The sequence below is a fragment of the Ranitomeya imitator genome, chromosome 2 (genome assembly GCF_032444005.1).
Source record: "Ranitomeya imitator isolate aRanImi1 chromosome 2, aRanImi1.pri, whole genome shotgun sequence".
NCBI classification, from domain to species: Eukaryota; Metazoa; Chordata; class Amphibia; order Anura; family Dendrobatidae; genus Ranitomeya; species Ranitomeya imitator.
The window spans coordinates 300,787,192-300,810,662 of NC_091283.1; the positions used below are offsets into that span (position 1 = coordinate 300,787,192).

Below are 23,471 nucleotides of genomic sequence, written 5' to 3' on the forward strand. Positions count from 1 at the left end.
CACCTATGGTTCCATCTGTTGAGCCTCCTGCCCCGGTTTTGGTGGAGGGGGAATTGGAGTATATTGTGGAGAAGATTTTGGATTCTCGTGTTTCTAGACGGAAACTCCAGTATCTGGTTAAATGGAAGGGTTATGCTCAGGAAGATAATTCCTGGGTTTTTGCCTCTGATGTTCATGCTTCCGATCTTGTTCGTGCCTTTCATGCGGCTCATCCTGGTCGGCCTGGGGGCTCTGGTGAGGGTTCGGTGACCCCTCCTCAAGGGGGGGGTACTGTTGTGAATTCTGTGGCTGAATTCACTCCTGTGGTCAAAAGTGGTACTGCAGCTTCTGAGCTTCCTCCCTCAGGTGTTCTGGTGAGCTCGTTAACTGCTTCATTACTTAACTCCGCCTGATGCTGCTATCCTTGCTCCTTGTCAATGTTTCAGTGTTGGATCTGAGCTTCTCCTGATTGTTCCTGTGACCTGCTGCTCTGTATAGCTAAGTGCTTTTTGCTTTTTGTTGCTTTTTTTCTGTCCAGCTTGTCTTTTGTTTTGCTGGAAGCTCTGAGACGCAAAGGGTGTACCGCCGTGCCGTTAGTTCGGCACGGTGGTTTTTTTTTGCCCCTTTGCGTGGTTTTGCTTTAGGGTTTTTTGTAGACTGCAAAGTTCGCTTTACTGTCCTCGCTCTGTCCTAGAATATCGGGCCCCACTTTGCTGAATCTATTTCATCCCTACGTTTTGTCTTTTCATCTTACTCACAGTCATTATATGTGGGGGGCTGCCTTTTCCTTTGGGGAATTTCTCTGGGGCAAGTCAGGCCTATTTTTCTATCTTCAGGCTAGCTAGTTTCTTAGGCTGTGCCGAGTTGCCTAGGTAGTTGTTAGGCGCAATCCACAGCCGCTTTTAGTTGTGTTTAGGATAGGATCAGGTGTGCAGTCTACAGAGTTTCCACGTCTCAGAGCTCGTTCTTGTATTTTTGGGTATTTGTCAGATCACTGTGTGCGCTCTGATCGCTAAGCACACTGTGTTTCTGGATTGCCTTCATAACACCTGTCATTAGCAAACATAACAGACAGCGTGGCCATCCGGTTAAAGCTCAGTCTGCAATGCCTGAAAAGGTATCCGATGCTAGAAAGAGTGCAGTCTGGCATTTTTTTAAACAACATCCAATTGATCAGTGCAAAGTCATCTGTCAAAAATGTTCAACTACCTTAAGCAGAGATCAGAATCTGAAAAGTATAAATACAAGTTGCATGCATAGACATTTAACCACCATGCATTTGCAAGCCTGGACTAACTTCCAAACGTCCCTTAAGGTTGTAGCACCCTCGGCCAATGAAGCTAGTCAGCAACGCTACATCCCTTCTGTCACTGTAAGGCCACCATTTTCCGCACCACCTGCAGTATCTGTGCAGGTTTTGTTGCCAGGCCAAAGCAGTCAGGGTCAGGGAATCAGCAGTTTCTTAGTTGGAAACACTGCATGTAGGGCAGCGGCAAGAATACCGTCTCCAACCGTCTCTCAGTCTGCCATGTCCACTGGCACCCCCGCTAGTTGCATGATCTCCAGCTCTCCAGTCCAGCTCACCCTACATGAGACTCTCGCTAGAAAAAGGAAGTACTTAGCCTCGCATCCGCATACACAGGGTTTGAACGCCCACATAGCTAGACTAATCTCGTTAGAGATGATGCCCTACCGGTTAGTTGAAAGCAAAGCTTTCAAAGCCCTGATGGACTACGCTGTACCACGCTACGAGCTACCCAGTCGACACTTCTTTTTGAGAAAAGCCATCCCAGCCCTCCACCAGCATGTTAAAGAGCGCATCGTCCATGCACTCAGGCAATCTGTGAGTACAAAGGTGCACCTGACAACAGATGCATGGACCAGTAGGCATGGCCAGGGACGTTACGTGTCCATCACGGCACACTGGGTGAATGTAGTGGATGCAGGGTCCACAGGGGACAGCAATTTTGGGACAGTTCTGCCTAGCCCACGGTCTAGGAAACAGTTGGCTGTAGCCGTTCGCACCCCCTCCTCCTCCTCCTCGTCCTCCTGCAGAAGCAAGAGCTTGTCCACAGACTGCAGTCGCACAACCACTCCATCCGCAGCTGCCACTGTTGCACACCAGGTGTCCCATTATGGGGCAGCTACTGGCAAGCGTCAGCAGGCTGTATTGGCTATGAAGTGTTTGGGCGACAACAGACACACCGCGGAAGTTCTGTCCGAGTTCTTGCAGAAAGAAACGCAGTCGTGGCTGGGCACTGTAGATCTTGAGGCAGGCAAGGTAGTGAGTGATAACGGAAGGAATTTCATGGCTGCCATCTCCCTTTCCCAACTGAAACACATTCCTTGCCTGGCTCACACCTTAAACCTGGTGGTGCAGTGCTTCCTGAAAAGTTATCCGGGGTTATCCGACCTGCTCCTCAAAGTGCGCGGACTTTGCTCGCATATCCGCCGTTCGCCCGTACACTCCAGCCATATGCAGATCTATCAGCGGTCTTTGAACCTTCCCCAGCATCGCCTAATCATCGACGTTGCAACAAGGTGGAACTCAACACTGCACATGCTTCAGAGACTGTGCGAACAGAGGCGTGCTGTTATGTTTTTGTGGGAGGATACACATACACGGGCAGGCAGTCGGATGGCAGACATGGAGTTGTCAGGTGTGCAGTGGTCGAAGGTACAAGACATGTGTCAAGTCCTTCAGTGTTTTGAGGAATGCACACGGCTGGTTAGTGCAGACAACGCCATAATAAGCATGAGCATCCCCCTAATGCGTCTGCTGATGCAAAGTTTGACGCACATAAAGGAGCAGGCGTCTGCAGCAGAGGAAGAGGAAAGCCTTGATGACAGTCAGCCATTGTCTGGTCAGGGCAGTGTACAGGACGAGGTAGCGGGCGAACAGGAGGAGCAGGAGGACGAGGAGGATGATGGGGATGAGTATTTTTTTAATGAGGAAGCTTCTCGGGGGCCAATAGCAACTGGTGGCATTGCAAGGCCGGGTTCAGGTTTTTTTTAGGGAGACAAGTGACATAGATTTGCCTGAAACTGCCCCTCAACCCAGCACAACCGCAGATTTGACAACTGGAACTTTAGCCCACATGGCGGATTATGCCTTACGTATCCTGAAAAGGGACCCACGCATTATTAAAATGATGACCAATGACGATTACTGGTTGGCCTGCCTCCTTGATCCTCGCTATAAAGGAAAATTGCAAAATATTATGCCACATGAGAACCTGGAACAAATATTAGCAACCAAACAATCAACTCTTGTTGACCGTTTGATTCAGGCATTCCCAGCACACAGCGCCGGTGATCGTTATCACACGAGCTGCAGGGGGCAGCAGGCCAGAGGTGTTAGAGGTGCACAAATCAGAAGTGGCGTTGGACAGAGGGGTTTTCTGACCAGGTTGTGGAGTGATTTTGCTATGACCGCAGACAGGACAGGTACTGCAGCATCAATTCAAAGTGACAGGAGACAACATTTGTCCAGTATTGTTACTAACTATTTTTCATCCCTTATCGACATTCTCCCTCAACCGTCATTCCCATTTGATTACTGGGCATCCAAATTAGACACCTGGCCAGAATTGGCAGAATATGCATTGCAGGAGCTTGCTTGCCCAGCAGCTAGTGTGCTATCAGAAAGAGTATTCAGTGCTGCTGGTTCAATATTAACTGAAAAAAGGACTCGTCTGGCTACCCAAAATGTTGATGATCTAACCTTCATTAAAATGAAACACTACTGGATTTCGAATTGTTTTGCCCCACCTTTCACGGCTGACACCTAGCTTTCCTATGAAAAGGTCTTGCTTGTGGACTGCTCTGACTGACTTTTCCAATCTCGTAATTTGCAGCAGCTGTTTGTCCAGCATACGACATGTTTACACCTCCCTAAATGGCCAAACTCCCCCCACGGGGCCGTGGTCTCGCGACTTGGCGCAAGCACCCGTGAGAGTGCCGTTTGTCTGAAGAGGTGGGTGTGCACGCTTTTGGTCGACGGCACTGCCACTGGGTCCCTCATAGTACAATAAAGTGTCTCTGGTGGTGGTGGTGCGCACCCAACGTCAGACACACCGTTGTAACATGAGGGGCCCTGGGCCTGTACCGCCGGCCACAAGAGAGTTCCCCCCCAGCTCAAACAGTGCTCTACCACTTGCAAAATTATCTCTCACAGCTCCACCAATGTTTAGTCTATGCGCTGACATCCTTCAATGCCTGGCACTGACAATACCAATGTGTTGACATGTATGATGCTACTTAAAATAGTCAGGGGCAGTGTCCTATATTTACACCAGTAAATACTTTGCGCCAAATTACTAGGTCTGAAACTAAGCAGAGGAGCCCACCCCTGTACCTAAGTATGCCACCCTTTTGTGTTTTGGTTTTGTTGTATTGCGAGACATTAACATCTATTTATTTTTTGTGAGTACTAACTGTCAGACACTCATTACAATCGGCCTCCGCTGACAACAACAATGCTGCCTGTGTACCCCTGCAAGATAATTCCTAGTGCATAGAGCATACTTTTGTTATGTTAGGCCTACTAAGCCTGTCTGCGGTCCCTCCTTCCAATAGTCCTCCACTGACCAGACCACTGCTGCCAGTGTACCCATGGAACCTATTTTAAAGTGCCTACAGCCCACTTTTGTTATGTTAGGCCTACTAAGCCTGTCTGCGGTCCCTCCTTCCAATAGTCCTCCACTGACCAGACCACTGCTGCCCGTGTACCCCTGGAACCTATTTTAAAGTGCCTACAGCCCACTTTTGTTATGTTAGGTCTACTAAGCCTGTCTGCGGTCCCTCCTTCCACTAGTCCTCCACTGACCAGACCACTGCTGCCCGTGTACCCCTGGAACCTATTTTAAAGTGCCTACAGCCTACTTTTGTTATGTTAGGCCTACTAAGCCTGTCTGCGGTCCCTCCTTCCAATAGTCCTCCACTGACCAGACCACTGCTGCCCGTGTACCCCTGGAACCTATTTTAAAGTGCCTACAGCCTACTTTTGTTATGTTAGGCATACTAAGCCTGTCTGCGGTCCCTCCTTCCACTAGTCCTCCACTGACCACACCACTGCTGCCCGTGTACCCCTGGAACCTATTTTAAAGTGCCTACAGCCCACTTTTGTTATGTTAGGCCTACTAAGCCTGTCTGCGGTCCCTCCTTCCAATAGTCCTCCACTGACCAGACCACTGCTGCCCGTGTACCCCTGGAACCTATTATAAAGTGCCTACAGCCTACTTTTGTTATGTTAGGCCTACTAAGCCTGTCTGTGGTCCCTCCTTCCACTAGTCCTCCACTGACCACACCACTGCTGCCCGTGTACCCCTGGAACCTATTTTAAAGTGCCTACAGCCTACTTTTGTTATGTTAGGCCTACTAAGCCTGTCTGCGGTCCCTCCTTCCACTAGTCCTCCACTGACCAGACCACTGCTGCCCGTGTACCCCTGGAACCTATTTTAAAGTGCCTACAGCCTACTTTTGTTATGTTAGGCCTACTAAGCCTGTCTGCGGTCCCTCCTTCCAATAGTCCTCCACTGACCAGACCAATGCTGTCCGTGTACCCCTGGAACCTATTTTAAATTGCATAGAGCATCCTTTTTTTAATTGTAGGCGTACATAATTGAAATTGTCCTCCACTGAACAGACCAATGCTGCCTGTGTACCCCTGTAACCTTTTTTAAACTGCATTGAGCCAAATTTTGTATTTAAGGCCTACTACCTGTGTCTGTCTGCGCCACTCAATACAGCTGTCCTCCTCTGAAAAAAGCTGAGCGTCAATAGTCTGGTTTTCAGCCTATAGGAATTTGAAAACTGCATTGGGGCTACTATTTCGGTAGGGCCTACTAACGGTGTCTGCCGCTCCAAGGTGTTCTCCAGGTTGCCTCTCCATTGCTTCAATCTTCATGCTCGTGTTAAGTAGTTGTTAAAACAACACTACATTAGGCCTACAAGTTGGGTCTGGGTCGTAGAGACGGTGTCTGCCGCTCCAAGGTGTTCTCCAGGTTTCCTCTCCATTGCTTCAATCTTCATGCTCGTGTTAAGTAGTTGTTAAAACAACACTACATTAGGCCTACAAGTTGGGTCTGGGTCGTAGAGACGGTGTCTGCCGCTCCAAGGTGTTCTCCAGGTTGCCACATAATCGAAGCTGCATAGAGCCTATTTTGTTATTTTACGCCTACTAAGTCTTTCTGCAGTCCCTCCTTCCAATTGTCCTCCACTGAGCACACCAATGCAGACCATGTACCCATGTAACCTTTTTTAAACCTGCGTCGAGCCAACTTTGTGGTGTAAGGCCTACTTGTAGTGTCTGGCTGCGCCACTCAATACAGCTGTCCTCTTTACAAAAAATGACCAACAATTATCTGGTTTTCAGCCTATCGGAATTTTAAAACTGCAGTGGGCCTACTAGTTGGGTTGGGGCCTTCTATCGGTGTCTGCCGCTCCTTGCTGTTCTCCAGTGAACAAAGCCGTGCTGCCTGTTTACTACTGTTGCCAATTTTGAACTGCATTTAGACTACTTACTGATATGGGCCTACTCTCTGTCTCAGCCTCTCATTACAGTTGTCCTCCACTGCAATGCCCCCTGGTTAGTCCTGTTACCAATTTTGAACTGCATTTAGCCCACTTTATTCTTTGGGCCCATATCTGTTTCCCCCTCATCCTGCCCATTGCCCAGCCAGTGATAGATGAGTCTGCTGGTACATTGACCCATAACGCAACATTCCCCGTGCACGCTACACTGCAAGATTGTGACTCTGCTGAAAGTCAGGTTCCCCTTCCCGCATACCATACCACCTTACACGGGGACAAAGAGGAAGGTGCAGATGAAGGTGCAGGTTCCTTCATCAGGTGGGGGGAGGAATACTCGTTGGCAACGTCACTGGCACAGGGCCCCTCATAGTACGCAAAAGTGTCGCTGCCGGTGGGAGGCGCCCCCGCCGTGCAAACACACCGCCGTACTGTGAGGGGCCCTGTGCCAGTGCCAATGCCAACGAGTGGGCCCCCCCTGCTTGCTCAGGATCACAGCACTTGCAAAGTTGAAATACTTACCTCTCCCTGCTCCACTGCCGTGATGTGGTCCACATTTCCTGGGCCCACTAAATACTTGAACCAGCCCTACCCACCACAACTTTAGCCAAATGACCCCCAATTTCCAATGCCTTACTATTATTATAAGGTAAATTTAGATTGACAAGCTTCAGTAACAAGAATGTATGTTTTTTGCCATTAAAATGGGCACTGTAGGTGTTTTCCTGGCCTCCACTCACTGCCGACTATGCTCCCCCATTGACTTGCATTGGGTTTCGTGTTTCGGTCGATCCCCGACTTTTCGCGATAATCGGCCGATTCCACTCGACTCGACTTTTGAGTCTAAAAAAGTCAAGGTCGCTCAACCCTAATCTGGAAACTGCAGTGCAGTCAAAATAGTCACTATTCCTATAGATTAATTTATTGAGGGTTATAATTTACAAAATGGAGTCACTTTTCATCTGATCTGGTTTTCTGCAATTTTGTCATAATTAGGGATTCTGCAAATGGTGTGCCCCATCTCCTCTTGGATCTGCTCCTGCAACGTCTGCTTCGGACACCAGACGCGGCTTACTAATTCTGCAGGCGATGCTGGTAACAGAGGTGGGGTTGGAACCAGAAGCTCTTGGCGGTACAGGCTCTTCCCAGCCACTAAGATTAGGGTGCCTGGCATCTGTAGTACCATCCAGTCTGGCAGTATGGGTGTTTGTGCTATCAGCTGCAGTAATCTGCTCCCTGTTTTAGCCAATTGGAAAGCACCACACCTTTTTAATCAGATAAATTTGTATTAACCATAACAAGATTTACAACAGATCACATGTTCATACTCATTTTATGTTTTACAGTAAATTAACCCCCCATGGAGACCATATCAGGAGCAAACAATAATTTGTCCATAGTTCACAATATCAGAGTTCCCGTTTACCATAAGTTGTACTCTATAATACTATATACTAGTATACCATAAATTAATCCTATCCAACCACGGCTGCAATAATTTATGGAAGAAATCCAGCTTGTCTCTCCTGGTGTAAATACTTATCAAGTTGAATTATGTGGTTCATTTGAGCAATGAATTCGGAGGCTCCTCTCTAACCCAATATTTTGCAATCAGTTTCCTTGCAGCAAATGATAATCTTGCAATTACAATTTTAGCCGTATTGCCAGTTAATATTTCGTCCACATACCCTAATATAGATATCAACGGATCCCTAGGGATAACGTACCCATACACCACTCCAATGAAGTTCAACACTACAATCCAATAGGAGGACAATCTGGGACAAACCCAAAGCAGATGCAATATCTCCGTCTGAGATTGAGAACACCTTGGGCAATCAGAATTGGACTTCGAAAGCACCCCACCTTACTAAAGCTTGAAGCATATTGCTGGAATCTGCCAGATACAGCCTTGATCTCCTCTAGTTCAGTCCTCTGTGCTCAGCTCCCGGCTTGTGTATTTGTTTGCTGTTGTTACCCCAGCCTGTTTACTGACTACTCCTATGTCTCCTGAGTTAGTATTTTCTCTGGCCTCGTGGTTCTGACACGGTTATCTGTCTATTCTTCTTCCCATCTTACTCCACAGAACAGTAGGTAACACTGTGCTTCAAGCCTAGGGGTCTCTGTGTAAGTCCAAATCCATGTAGAGGGGTTAAAGAAGTTAAAGGGTAATGGGCAAAACTGTGACTATAGACAATAACACATCTACTGAAATGATCAAGCTGAACAATCATCCTCAGGAAAAAAAAAATGAGTAGCGGTGAAACTTCTCTGGAGTAACTGAAGTATGGGACTCGGTGGCTCTAAGCAATAAAAACTATCGTAAGGACTAATATTTTCTGTCAGATAAATGTCAAGAAGAAATATTAGACATTTAAATAGAACTTTTTATGATAGTGCAGAGCTGAGGGATCTTAAATTTAGATCTCAGGCATTTGGTAACTGAAACCTTTTTCTAAACACCACCAGGGAGTTACAGACTCAGATAAGTGAGGCAGGCCGATCCCACCACATTCAAACTATCATGCAGAATGAACATGTATCAAAAAAAAAGTTACATCCTCAACAACAACATAGGTATGAGGGGAGAACTCCAACACTAAACCGGAGTTGCACTCATTTATGGTGGACTACTGGAGCTACTATGATTCCTGACCAGAAGAGTAGAGAAAGTATTAGCGCCCCCATTTCAGCAGAGATTACTGCACAATCCGAATTACCGTACATACTCGAGTATAAGCCGACCCGAGTATAAGCCGAGACCCCTAATTTTGCCACAAAAAACTGGGAAAACTTAATGACTCGAGTATAAGCCTAGTGTGGAAAATGCAGCAGCTACCGGTAAATGTCAAAAATAAAAATAAATACCAATAAAAGAAAAATTAATTGAGACATCAGTAGGTTAAGTGTTTTTGAATATCCATATTGAATCAGGAGCCCCATATAATGCTCCATACAGTTCATGATGGTCCCCATAAGATGCTCCATACAAAATACACCCCATATAATGCTGCACAAATACTGATTATGGCCCCATAAGATGCTCCATACAGTCATTTGCCCCATGTAATGCTCCATAAATGCTGATTATGGCCCCATAAGATGCTCCATACAGTCATTTACCCCATGTAATGGTCCATAAATGCTGATTATTGCCCCATAAGATGCTCTGTTCTGTCTCCGCCAACAAATATTGTTACCCCGATTATCTGTTTGCATAATTGCAGGTTTCTCAGTATGGATATATTCATACCTTTGTGATGCTTTGGCTCCCTCTAGCGGTCAGAGTTATGTTGGCAGTTCCATTTTCTGTTTTTGGCATTTTCCATTTCTCATTCTCCTCCCCCTTTGCAATGCATTATGGTAGCTCAGCCTCCATTTCCCTCCATTTCCCTTTCACTTCCTTCAGTCTGCTTTCAAGGAAAGACGCTTGTACTTCATCCCCCTTGCGATTGCATTGCCGGTATGTCTTTATGTTTTCTCTAGATAATCCCTGCTCTATATTAGCCTAGCTTAACCAGTTGTACTTCTAGTTCAGTTACTAGCCTTCTAAATGTTATGCATAATGTACATCATGTGTAGTATGTATTTGTTCTATACCATGCACTGATTCTATGTATATCATTGTTCACAGTTTCACCGCATCAATATACCACTACGTTTAATAAAGCACAGACTCAACCACAGTCTCCTTATTGGACCCCGGTATAGCGGTTTAGCTGACTGTATAGCTACGTATGAGCCTGCCTCATCTAGTGAGGACAGAACATGCTCCATACAGTCATTTGCCCCATATGCTGTTGCTGTGATAAAATAAAAAATCAATCACATACTCACCTTTCGTCGCTCAGGCCCCCGGCACTTTTTATATTCACTTGCTTCTCTTTCCACCGCCGCCAGCCGCCGCTACATTCCCCATCCACTGCACTGACTGCTCAGGCAGAGGGCGGCGCGCACTAATTGCGTCACCGTGCCCTCTGACCTGAGCATCAGTGCAGTGGACGGGGAACGTAGCGGCGGTGGAACGGGGAGCAGGTGAATATCGCGCACTGCTTATACTCATCTCCTCCTGGCGCGGTCCCTGCTTCCCTGACGTCGGCAGCTTCTTCCTGTAGTGAGCGGTCACATGGTACCACTCATTACAGTAATGAATATGCGGCTCCACCCCTATGGGAGTGGAGTTGGGTCCATATTCATTACTGTAATGAGCAATACCATGTGACCGCTCACTACAGGAAGAAGCTGCCAGCGCTGGGGAACCAGGGACACCGCGCCAGGAGCAGGTGAGTATGCTTAGACAGCTGCCACTCCACCTCTCCTGCCGACCCCTGGGTATGACTCGAGTATAAGCCGTGAGGGGCAAGTTCAGCCTAAAAAAATGGGCTGAAATTCTTGGCTTCTACTCAAGTATATACGGTATTTAGGATTGAAAACATAATGTATTTTATGACATGGAGTGAATCCATGAAACCAGGGCTCGAGCCATGCCAACACATCTTCTGCAGGCGTCAATAAATGTACATTGGGTACAAAAAGTATTCAGACCCCTTTACATTTTTCACTCTTTGTTTCATGGCAGCTATTGCGTAAATTAAAAAAAATTCATTTTTCTCATTAATGTACACTCTGCGCCCCATCTCGACTGAAAACAAAACAGAAATGTAGAAATTTTAGCAAATTTAATATAAAAGAAAAACTGAAATATCACATGGTCATAAGTATTCAGACGCATTGCTCAGACACTCATATTTAAGTCACATGCTGTCCATTTCCTTGCGATCCTCCTTAAGATGGTTCTACGCCTTCATTGGAAACCAGCTGTGTTTAATTAACCCCCGAAGCCTTTTTTAGTTTTGCGTTTTCGTTTTTCACTCCCCTTTTTCTTAGAAACATAACTTTTTTATTTTTCCATCAATATGGCCATGTGAGGACTTGTTTTTGCGGGACAAGTTGTACTTTTGAATGACACCATTGATTTTACCATGTTGTATACTAGAAAACTGGAAAAAATTCCAAGTGCGGTGAAATTTAAAAAATAAATGTGCAATCTCACTCTTGTTTTTGTTTGGCTTTTTTGCTACGTTCACTAAATGCTGAAACTGACCATCCATTATGATTTTCCAGGTCATTACGAGTTCATAGACACCAAACATGTCTAGGTTCTTTTTTATCTATGTGGTGAAAAAAAAACCAAACAAACAAACTTTGTTAAAAAATAAAAGGTTGGGTGAGCGCTTATTTTTTGCGCACTGAGCTGACGTTTTTAATGATACCATGTTGGTGCAGATACGATCTTTTGATCGCCCGTTATTGCATTTTAATACAATGTCGCAGCAACCAAAAAAACATAATTCTGGTGTTTTGACTTTTTTTCTCGCTATGTCGTTTAGCAAATCAGATTAATCCTTTTTTTTATTGATAGATCAGGCGATTCTGAGCGCAGCAGGGCCAAATATGTGTAGGTTTGATTTTATTTTTATTTTGTATGAGCAAAAGGGTGGGGGGGATTTTAATTTTATATTTTTAAAAACTTTTTTGGTTTTACTTTTGGCATGCTTCAATAGTCTCCATAGGAGACTAGAAGCTGCCACAACCTGATTGGCTCTGCTACATAGAGGCGATATTCAGATCATCTCTATGTAGCTGATTTCCTCACTTGCTATGAGCGCCGACCACTGGGTGGCGCTCACAGGAAGCCGGCACTGATAACCATAGAGGTTTCCAGGAGACCTCAGATTGTCATGCCAACACACCGGTGACCCGCGATCATCTGACGAGTTGTCACTGGTGTGCGTATTTCCTTCGCGATTGCCAGAAGCGAAATTTAAATGCCGCTTCAGAATTTGAAGCGGCATTTAACTGGTTAATAGCCGTGGCTGGATCTCGATTCCACCCGTGGCTATTGCGGGCACATGTCAGCTGTTCAAAACATCATGAAAGATGTGGGCTCACCACCGGAGCCCACATCAAAGGGAGGAAGTCTGACATCGGCGCACTAGTACGCCCGATGTCAGTAAGGGGTTAAACTGATAGGAATTGATTTGGAAAGGCACACACCTGTCTATATAAGACCTCATAGCTCACAGTGCATGTCAGACCAAATGAGAATCATGAGGTCAAAGGAACTGGCCAAGGAGCTCAGAGACAGAATTGTGGCAAGGCACAGATCTGGCCAAGATTACAAAAGAATTTCTGCAGTACTCAAGGTTCCTAAGAGCACAGTGGCCTCCATAATCCTTAAATGGAAGAAGTTTGGGACCATCAGAAGTCTTCCTAGACCTGGCCATCCGCCAAATTGTGCAATCGTGGGAAAAGAGCCTTGGTGAGAGAGGTAAAGAAGAACCCCAAGATCAGTGTGGCTGAGCTCCACAGATGCAGTAGGCGGATGGGAGAAAGTCAACTATCACTGCAGCCCTCCACCAGTCGGGCCTTTATCGCAGAGTGGCCCGGAAGCCTCTCCTCAGTGCAAGACATATGAAAGCCCGTATAGAGTTTGCTAAAAAAACACATGAAGGACTCTCAGACTATGAGAAATAAGATTCTCTGGTCTGATGAGACAAAGATGGACCTTTTTAGTGAAAATTCAAAGCGGTATGTGTGGAGAAAACCAGGCACTGCTCATCACCTGCCCAATACAATCCCAACATGATGACCGCATCATGTTATGGGGGTGTTTTTCAGCTGCAGGGACAGGATAACTGGTTGTCATTGAAGGAAACATGAATGCGGTCAAGTACTGAGATATCCTGGATGAAAACCACTTTCAGAGTGCTCTGGACCTCAGACTTGGCCGAAGGTTCACCTTCCAACAAGACAATGACACTAAGCACTCAAAGGAGTGGCTTCAGAACAACTCTGTGACCATTCTTGACTGGCCCAGCCAGAGCCCTGCCCTAAACCCAATTGAACATCTCTGGAGAGACCTGAAAATGGCTGTCCACCAACGTTCACCATCCAACCTGACGGAACTGGAGAGGATCTGCAAGAAAGAATGGCAGAGGATCCCCAAATCCAGGTGTGAAAAACTTGTTACATCATACCCACGAAGACTCATGGCTGTAATAGCTGTAAAGGTGCTTCTACTCAATACTGACCAAAGGGTCTGAATACTTACGACCATGTGATATTTCATTTTTTCTTTTTTAATAAATTTGCAAAAATCACTACATTCCTGTTTTTTTCAGTCAATATGGGGTGCAGAGTGTACATTAATGAGAAAAAAATGAGCTTTTTTGAATTTACTGTTATTGTACAGAAATTCGCACTTGGCCCTCACTGCACATTTAATGTTGTCAATCATAAAAGCGAAGTTTGGTCAGAAAGACTGGACCTGGTCTTGTAGGGACCATATGAGCACATTCAGCAGCACAGAAGGGAGAGAAGGTAGATTCATCCAATATCAGGGATCTAAAAATGGCCCAAGCGATCCATAACAGGATGACCAGCCAGAGACATAATATTAGGAAAGGTGTAATCTGTCATAGTCTGTTTAGGCATTTCGCTTTAAAATATAAACGAGATCCCACCAGATTAAGACTCAATATATTAGAACAAATATCAGAACGTGTGTCTAATAGGTCCCAAAGACTTGTGAATAAAGAATCCTATTGGATTTTGAAACTATCCACACTTAAACCGGAGGATTTTCCCTGTACTATATTTTTCTTTATATGGATTTTATTGTGCATCCAATATGCATTTTACATCTATTTGTATTGTTTTGTATACAAAGAAAAGTTTTAACACAAAAAACTGCACCAAAGGTGCGGTTTAATTAATGAATTAAGCAATTGGATCAGTGACGCCGTTCTGGAGGATATAAAACATCCACAATGTATCATTTGTATATGCCTGATTGCCCTTAACTGGAGATATGGGGATATATTCACATGCAGGAGTCTGCTACAGACTCAGTCTGCTGCAATTCATCTTTTAACTTCCATCTTTTAAAGGGAACCTGTCACCCCGAAAATCCCGGGTGAGGTAAGCCCACCGGCATCAGGGGCTTATCTACAGCATTCTGTAATGCTGTAGATAAGCCCCCTGATGTAACCTGAAAAGGGAGAAAAAGACGTTATATTATACTCACCCAGGGGCGGTCCCGCTGCTGGTCAGGTCGGATGGGCGTCTCCGGTCCGCTGCGGCGCCTCCTATCTTCTTTCCATGACGTCCTCTTCTGATCTTCAGCCACGGCTCCGGCGTAGGCGTACTTTGCTCTGCCCTGTTGAGGGCAGACAAAGTACTGCAGTGCGCAGGTGCCGGGCCTCTGACCTTTACGGCGCCTGCGCACTGCAGTACTATCCTCTGCCCTCAACAGGGCAGAGCAAAGTACGCCTGCGCCGGAGCCGTGGCTTCATCTCTGTGTTATCCTGGCATCTCTTTGAGTGGTCACTCCAACCCCTCCCTCTCTTTATGACCTCTGCTTAAGTCTCTACATCTGGTCTCCCATACCCATCCACCTCCTCATTCACACCTGATTGCCCTTAACTGGGGATATATTCACATGCAGGAGTCTGCTACAGACTCAGTCTGCTGCAATTCATCTTTTAACTTCCATCTTTTTAATTATGATTCTGAATTAGACTGAATTGGACTGGAATTATTATTATTATTATTTATTTATATAGCACCATTGATTCCATGGTGCTGTACATGAGAAGGGGTTACATACAAGTTACAGATATCACTTACAGTAAACAAACTAACAATGACGGACTGATACAGAGGGGCGAGGACCCTGCCCTTGCGGGCTTACATTCTACAGAATTGACTGGAAGGTAACAGAACACCAACCACTACAATGCTTCGGTTTCTTTTCTCTTTCACCCCCATACTACTTTACTTCTTACAATCTCCTGCAATCCCTCCACCTAGTAAGGAAATAGTCATTTCTTCCTCCATCCTCCCCAGCCATCTCACCTTCTCCTCAGAACTGTTCCTCCACATACAATCCTTTTTCTCCAGACACACACGGCCGCATCATGTCCTATCCTGCTCCCACCTTCTAATATTCTGTCTGCTACTCCTCATCGCTGGTGACATATCCCCAAATCCCGGCCCTCCCCAACTCATCCCCACACTCGTTTCTAACCCCCTGCCACGATCCTCCGCATGTTTTCCCAACCATGACAACCTCATACCCATTCATCCAGCCCCCACTCCCCCGCTCCCACTACTTGGAGCACTATGGAACGCACACTCCATCTGCAACAAACTGCCATTTATCCATGACCTCTTCATCACCAACAAACTCTCCTTCCTTGGCCTCACCGAAACCTGGCTCACCCCCTCTGACTCGGCCTCTCCAGCTGCGCTCTCCTATGGCGGATTCCACCTCTCTCACACCCCTTGCCCCAGCAACAAACGCGGTGGAAGAGTTGGCTTGCTCCTGTCCGACACCTGCTCCTTCACTCCAATCCCGCTACCACCCTCCGCTTCTCTTCCCTCATTTGAGGTGCACTCTGTCCGCATCTATTCCCCCTCCAACCTCCAGCTGGCTGTCATCTACCGCCCCCCAGAACTAGCCATCTCCACCTTTCTCGACCACTTCACCACCTGGCTACTTCATTTCCTCTCTGTTGACATCCCCACTATCATCATGGTTGATTTCAATGTCCCCATTGACACTTTCACCTCAGCTGCCTCTAAACTTTTATCACTGACTGCTTCCTTCGGCCTCACTCGATGGTCCTCTGAGGCCACTCACAAAGATGGCCACACGCTGGACCTCATCTTCACCCGCCTCTGCTCCCTTACTAATCTCACTAACACACCCCTCCCCCTGTCTGACCACAACCTACTGACATTCTCGTCCCTCTCCTCTCCTAGTGTGCAGCCCCCACTCCACAAACTCACTCACCCTTGCAGAAATCTCAAACATCTCAACTTACAATCACTCTCGGAGTCCCTTCTCCCTCTCACAGACATACCCTCCCTTCATGACACAGATGCTGCTGCCACTTTTTATAACACCACAATAACAGCAACACTCAATTCGGCCGCCCCGCTCATGCATAGTAAAACTCGTACAATTAACAGGCAGCCCTGGCTGACCAGCCTGACCAAAGAATTGAGACGGGCTTCCAGGATTGCTGAGCGGAGATGGAAGCGATCCCACTCTGCCGACTGTTATGGCTGGCAATCAGGCAACACAGCGTGCAGTAATCAGCGCACATACAGAGATCTGGCAATAACCAAAAACAATAGGACGAGCTCTGAGACGTGGAATCTCTGTAGACTGCAGTACCTGATCTATCCTCACACAACTATAAGCAGCAGTGGATTGCGCCTATCACTACCTATGCAACTCGGCACTGCCTGAGGAGCTGACTAGCCTGAAGATAGAAATACAAGCCTGACTTACCTCAGAGAAATACCCCAAAGGAATAGGCAGCCCCCCACATATAATGACTGTTAGCAAGATGAAAATACAAACGTAGGAATGAAATAGATTCAGCAAAGTGAGGCCCGATATTCTAGACAGAGCGAGGATAGCAAAGAGAACTATGCAGTCTACAAAAAACCCTAAAACGAAAACCACGCAAAGGGGCAAAAAGACCCACCGTGCCGAACTAACAGCACGGCGGTGCACCCCTTTGCTTCTCAGAGCTTCCAGCAAAAGTTAATAGCAAGCTGGACAGAAAAAACAGAAAACAAACTAGAGGCACTTATCTAGCAGAGCAGCAGACCCAAGGAAAGATGCAGTAGCTCAGATCCAACACTGGAACATTGACAAGGAGCAAGGAAGACAGACTCAGGTGGAGCTAAATAGCAAGGCAGCCAACGAGCTCACCAAAACACCTGAGGGAGGAAGCCCAGAGACTGCAATACCACTCGTGACCACAGAAGTGAACCCAGCCACAGAATTCACAACAGTACCCCCCCCTTGAGGAGGGGTCACCGAACCCTCACCAGAACCCCCAGGCCGACCAGGATGAGCCACATGAAAGGCACGAACAAGATCTGGGGCATGGACATCAGAGGCAAAAACCCAGGAATTATCTTCCTGAGCATAACCCTTCCATTTGACCAGATACTGGAGTTTCCGTCTAGAGACACGAGAATCCAAAATCTTCTCCACAATATACTCCAATTCCCCCTCCACCAAAACAGGGGCAGGAGGCTCCACAGATGGAACCATAGGTGCCACGTATCTCCTCAACAACGACCTATGGAATACATTATGTATGGAAAAGGAGTCTGGGAGGATCAGACGAAAAGACACCGGATTGAGAATCTCAGAAATCCTATACGGACCAATAAAACGAGGTTTAAATTTAGGAGAGGAAACCTTCATAGGAATATGACGAGAAGATAACCAAACCAGATCCCCAACACGAAGTCGGGGTCCCACACGGCGTCTGCGATTAGCGAAAAGCTGAGCCTTCTCCTGGGACAAGGTCAAATTGTCCACTACCTGAGTCCAGATCTGCTGCAACCTGTCCACCACAGAATCCACACCAGGACAGTCCGAAGACTCAACCTGTCCTGAAGAGAAACGAGGATGGAACCCAGAATTGCAGAAAAATGGAGAGACCAAGGTAGCCGAGCTGGCCCGATTATTAAGGGCGAACTCAGCCAACGGCAAAAATGACACCCAATCATCCTGGTCAGCGGAAACAAAACATCTCAGATATGTTTCCAAGGTCTGATTGGTTCGTTCGGTCTGGCCATTAGTCTGAGGATGGAAGGCCGAGGAGAAAGATAGGTCAATGCCCATCCTACCACAAAAGGCTCGCCAGAACCTCGAGACAAACTGGGAACCTCTGTCAGAAACAATATTCTCAGGAATGCCATGTAAACGAACCACATGCTGGAAGAACAAAGGCACCAAATCAGAGGAGGAAGGCAATTTAACCAAGGGCACCAGATGGACCATTTTAGAAAAGCGATCACAGACCACCCAAATGACCGACATTTTTGAGAAACGGGAAGGTCAGAAATGAAATCCATCGAAATATGTGTCCAAGGCCTCTTCGGGACCGGCAAGGGCAAAAGCAACCCACTGGCACGTGAACAGCAGGGCTTAGCCCTAGCACAAATTCCACAGGACTGCACAAAAGCACGCACATCCCGTGACAGAGATGGCCACCAGAAGGATCTAGCAACCAACTCCCTGGTACCAAAGATTCCTGGATGACCGGCCAGCACCGAACAATGAAGTTCAGAGATAACTTTACTAGTCCACCTATCAGGGACGAACAGTTTCTCGGCCGGACAACGATCAGGTTTATTAGCCTGAAATTTCTGCAACACTCTCCGCAAATCAGGGGAGATGGCAGACACAATGACTCCTTCCTTGAGGATACTCGCCGGCTCAGATAACCCCGGAGAGTCGGGCACAAAACTCCTAGACAGAGCATCCGCCTTCACATTTTTAGAGCCCGGAAGGTATGAAATCACAAAATCAAAACGAGCAAAAAATAACGACCAACGGGCCTGTCTAGGATTCAAGCGCTTGGCAGACTCAAGATAAGTAAGGTTCTTATGATCAGTCAAAACCACCACGCGATGCTTAGCACCCTCAAGCCAATGACGCCACTCCTCGAATGCCCACTTCATGGCCAGCAACTCTCGGTTGCCCACATCATAATTACGCTCAGCAGCAGAAAATTTCCTGGAAAAGAAAGCACATGGTTTGAACACTGAGCAACCAGAACCTCTCTGTGACAAAACCGCCCCTGCACCAATCTCAGAAGCATCAACCTCGACCTGGAACGGAAGAGAAACATCAGGTTGACACAACACAGAGGCACAGCAAAAACGACGCTTCAACTCCTGAAAAGCCTCCACGGCAGCAGAAGACCAATTAACCAAATCAGCACCCTTCTTGGTCAAATCGGTCAATGGTCTGGCAATGCTAGAAAAATTACAGATGAAGCGACGATAAAAATTAGCAAAGCCCAGGAATTTCTGCAGACTTTTTAGAGATGTCGGCTGAGTCCAATCCTGGATGGCCTGAACCTTAACCGGATCCATCTCGATAGTAGAAGGGGAAAAGATGAACCCCAAAAATGAAACTTTCTGCACACCGAAGAGACACTTTGATCCCTTCACGAACAAGGAATTACCACGCAGTACCTGGAAAACCATTCTGACTTGCTTCACATGAGACTCCCAATCATCTGAGAAGATCAAAATGTCATCCAAGTAAACAATCAAGAATTTATCCAGATACTCACGGAAAATGTCATGCATAAAAGACTGAAAAACAGATGGAGCATTGGCAAGTCCGAACGGCATCACCAGATACTCAAAATGACCCTCGGGCGTATTAAATGCCGTTTTCCATTCATCTCCCTGCCTGATTCTCACCAGATTATACGCACCACGAAGATCAATCTTAGTAAACCAACTAGCCCCCTTAATCCGAGCAAACAAGTCAGAAATCAATGGCAAGGGATACTGAAACTTAACAGTGATCTTATTAAGAAGGCGGTAATCAATACACGGTCTTAGCGAACCATCCTTCTTGGCTACAAAAAAGAACCCTGCTCCCAATGGTGACGACGATGGGCGAATATGTCCCTTCTCCAGGGACTCCTTCACATAACTGCGCATAGCGGTGTGTTCAGGTACGGACAAATTAAATAAACGACCCTTAGGGAATTTACTACCAGGAATCAAATCGATAGCACAATCACAATTCCTATGCGGAGGTAGGGCATCAGACTTGGACTCTTCAAATACATCCTGAAAGTCCGACAAGAACTCTGGGATGTCAGAAGGAATGGATGACGAAATAGACAAAAATGGAACATCACCATGTACTCCCTGACAACCCCAGCTGGTTACCGACATAGAGTTCCAATCCAATACTGGATTATGGGTTTGTAGCCATGGCAACCCCAACACGACCACATCATGCAAATTATGCAGTACCAGAAAGCGAATAACTTCCTGATGTGCAGGAGCCATGCACATGGTCAGCTGGGCCCAGTACTGAGGCTTATTCTTGGCCAAAGGAGTAGCATCAATTCCTCTCAACGGAATAGGACACCACAAAGGCTCCAAGAAAAATCCACAACGTTTAGCATAATCCAAATCCATCAGATTCAGGGCAGCGCCTGAATCCACAAACGCCATGACAGAATACGATGACAAAGAGCACATTAAGGTAATGGACAAAAGGAATTTGGACTGTACAGTACCAATAACGGCAGAGCTATCGAACCGCCTAGTGCGTTTAGGACAATTAGAAATAGCATGAGTAGAATCACCACAATAGAAACACAGTCTGTTCAGACGTCTGTGTTCTTGCCGTTCTACTTTAGTCATAGTCCTGTCGCACTGCATAGGCTCAGGTTTACTCTCAGACAATACCGCCAGATGGTGCACAGATTTACGCTCGCGCAAGCGACGACCGATCTGAATGGCCAAGGACATAGACTCATTCAAACCAACAGGCATAGGAAATCCCACCATTACATCCTTAAGAGCTTCAGAGAGACCCTTTCTGAACAAAGCCGCTAGTGCAGATTCATTCCACAGAGTGAGTACTGACCACTTCCTAAATTTCTGACAATATACTTCTACATCATCCTGACCCTGGCATAAAGCCAGCAGATTTTTCTCAGCCTGATCCACTGAATTAGGCTCATCGTAAAGCAATCCCAGCGCCTGGAAAAATGCATCAACATTACTCAATGCAGAATCTCCTGGTGCAAGAGAAAACGCCCAGTCCTGTGGGTCGCCGCGCAAAAAAGAAATAATAATCAAAACCTGTTGAATAGGATTACCAGAAGAATGAGGTTTCAAGGCCAAAAATAGCTTACAATTATTTCTGAAGCTCAGGAACTTAGTTCTGTCACCAAAAAACAAATCAGGAATCGGAATTCTTGGTTCTAGCATCGATTTCTGATCAATAGTATCTTGAATCTTTTGTACATTTACAACGAGATTATCCATTGAGGAGCACAGAGCCTGAATATCCATGTCCACAGCTGTGTCCTGAAGCACTCTAATGTCTAGGGGAAAAAAAAGACTGAAGACAGAGCTAAGAAAAAAAAATGATGTCAGGATTTCTTTTTTCCCTCTATTGGGAATCATTGGTGTGGCTCCTTGTACTGTTATGGCTGGCAATCAGGCAACACAGCGTGCAGTAATCAGCGCACATACAGAGATCTGGCAATAACCAAAAACAATAGGACGAGCTCTGAGACGTGGAATCTCTGTAGACTGCAGTACCTGATCTATCCTCACACAACTATAAGCAGCAGTGGATTGCGCCTATCACTACCTATGCAACTCGGCACTGCCTGAGGAGCTGACTAGCCTGAAGATAGAAATAAAAGCCTGACTTACCTCAGAGAAATACCCCAAAGGAATAGGCAGCCCCCCACATATAATGACTGTTAGCAAGATGAAAAGACAAACGTAGGAATGAAATAGATTCAGCAAAGTGAGGCCCGATATTCTAGACAGAGCGAGGATAGCAAAGAGAACTATGCAGTCTACAAAAAACCCTAAAACGAAAACCACGCAAAGGGGCAAAAAGACCCACCGTGCCGAACTAACAGCACGGCGGTGCACCCCTTTGCTTCTCAGAGCTTCCAGCAAAAGTTAATAGCAAGCTGGACAGAAAAAACAGAAAACAAACTAGAAGCACTTATCTAGCAGAGCAGCAGACCCAAGGAAAGATGCAGTAGCTCAGATCCAACACTGGAACATTGACAAGGAGCAAGGAAGACAGACTCAGGTGGAGCTAAATAGCAAGGCAGCCAACGAGCTCACCAAAACACCTGAGGGAGGAAGCCCAGAGACTGCAATACCACTCGTGACCACAGAAGTGAACCCAGCCACAGAATTCACAACAGCCGACCACTTCACTGCATACAAGCAGTCCCTCGCCAGCTTCAAGTCTGCGCTCACTGCCGCAAAACAAACTTACTTCTCATCTCTCATATCCTCCCTGTCCCACAACCCTAAACAGCTTTTCAACACTTTCAATTCTCTACTCCGTCCCCCCACACCTCCTCCCTCCCCCCTCATTTCTGCTGATGACTTCGCCTCTTTCTTTAAACAGAAGATCAATACGATCAGAGAAAGCTTTGGCCCACAGCACCCACTACCCCTCTTAGCTGCTCAACCCTGCTCCTCAAAAACCAGCTTCTCCACCATGACAGAAGATCAGCTCTCCACCCTCCTGTCAAGATCACACCTCACCACCTGCACGCTTGACCCGCTCCCATCCCACCTCATCCCTAACCTTTCCACGGTCTTCATCCCAACCCTAACGCACCTCTTCAACCTCTCACTCACAACAGGTGTCTTTCCCTCATCCTTCAAGCATGCCAAGATCACACCCATCCTCAAAAAGCCCTCCCTCGACCCATCCTCTGTGTCTAGCTATCGCCCAATATCTCTTCTCCCTTATGCCTCCAAATTGCTGGAGCAACACGTCCATCTTGAACTGTCCTCCCACTTTTCCTCCTGCTCCCTCTTTGATCGGTTACAATCAGGCTTCCGTTCCCATCACTCTACTGAAACTGCCCTAACTAAAGTCACCAATGACCTACTAACTGCCAGGAGCAGGCGACACTACTCTGTCCTCCTTCTCCTGGACCTGTCTTCTGCCTTTGACACTGTAGACCACTTCCTTTTGCTACAAATCCTCTCATCTCTTGGCATCACAGACTTGGCCCTTTCCTGGATCTCGTCATATCTGACAGACCGAACATTCAGTGTCTCCCTCCCCCACACCACCTCCTCACTTCGCCCCTTGTCAGTCGGTGTTCCTCAAGGCTCTGTTCTAGGACCCCTACTCTTCTCCATCTACACTTTCGGCTTGGGACAGCTCATAGAATCCCACGGTTTGCAGTACCATCTCTACGCTGATGACACGCAGATCTACCTCTCCGGACCTGACCTCTCCTCCTTACTAACCAAAATCCCGCAATGTCTGTCTGCTATTTCATCCTTCTTTTCTGCTCGCTTTCTACAACTGAACATGGACAAAATAG

At 46.6% G+C, this 23,471-nt stretch overlaps 1 protein-coding gene across 1 annotated transcript in view; it reads right to left on the reverse strand.

Moving 5' to 3' along the window:
* The window catches only part of LOC138663353 (zinc finger protein 585A-like), a 169,609-nt gene that overhangs the window by 122,796 nt on the left and 23,342 nt on the right, over window positions 1–23,471 (reverse strand). Inside the window, exons 6-10 of the mRNA XM_069749533.1 lie at window positions 22,841–22,857; window positions 22,467–22,481; window positions 17,927–17,938; window positions 7,223–7,235; window positions 6,691–6,721 (exon numbers count right to left, since the gene is read on the reverse strand). Of these exons, the coding sequence (XP_069605634.1) occupies window positions 6,691–6,721; window positions 7,223–7,235; window positions 17,927–17,938; window positions 22,467–22,481; window positions 22,841–22,857 (88 nt within the window). The remainder of the gene's footprint in view (window positions 1–6,690; window positions 6,722–7,222; window positions 7,236–17,926; window positions 17,939–22,466; window positions 22,482–22,840; window positions 22,858–23,471) is intronic.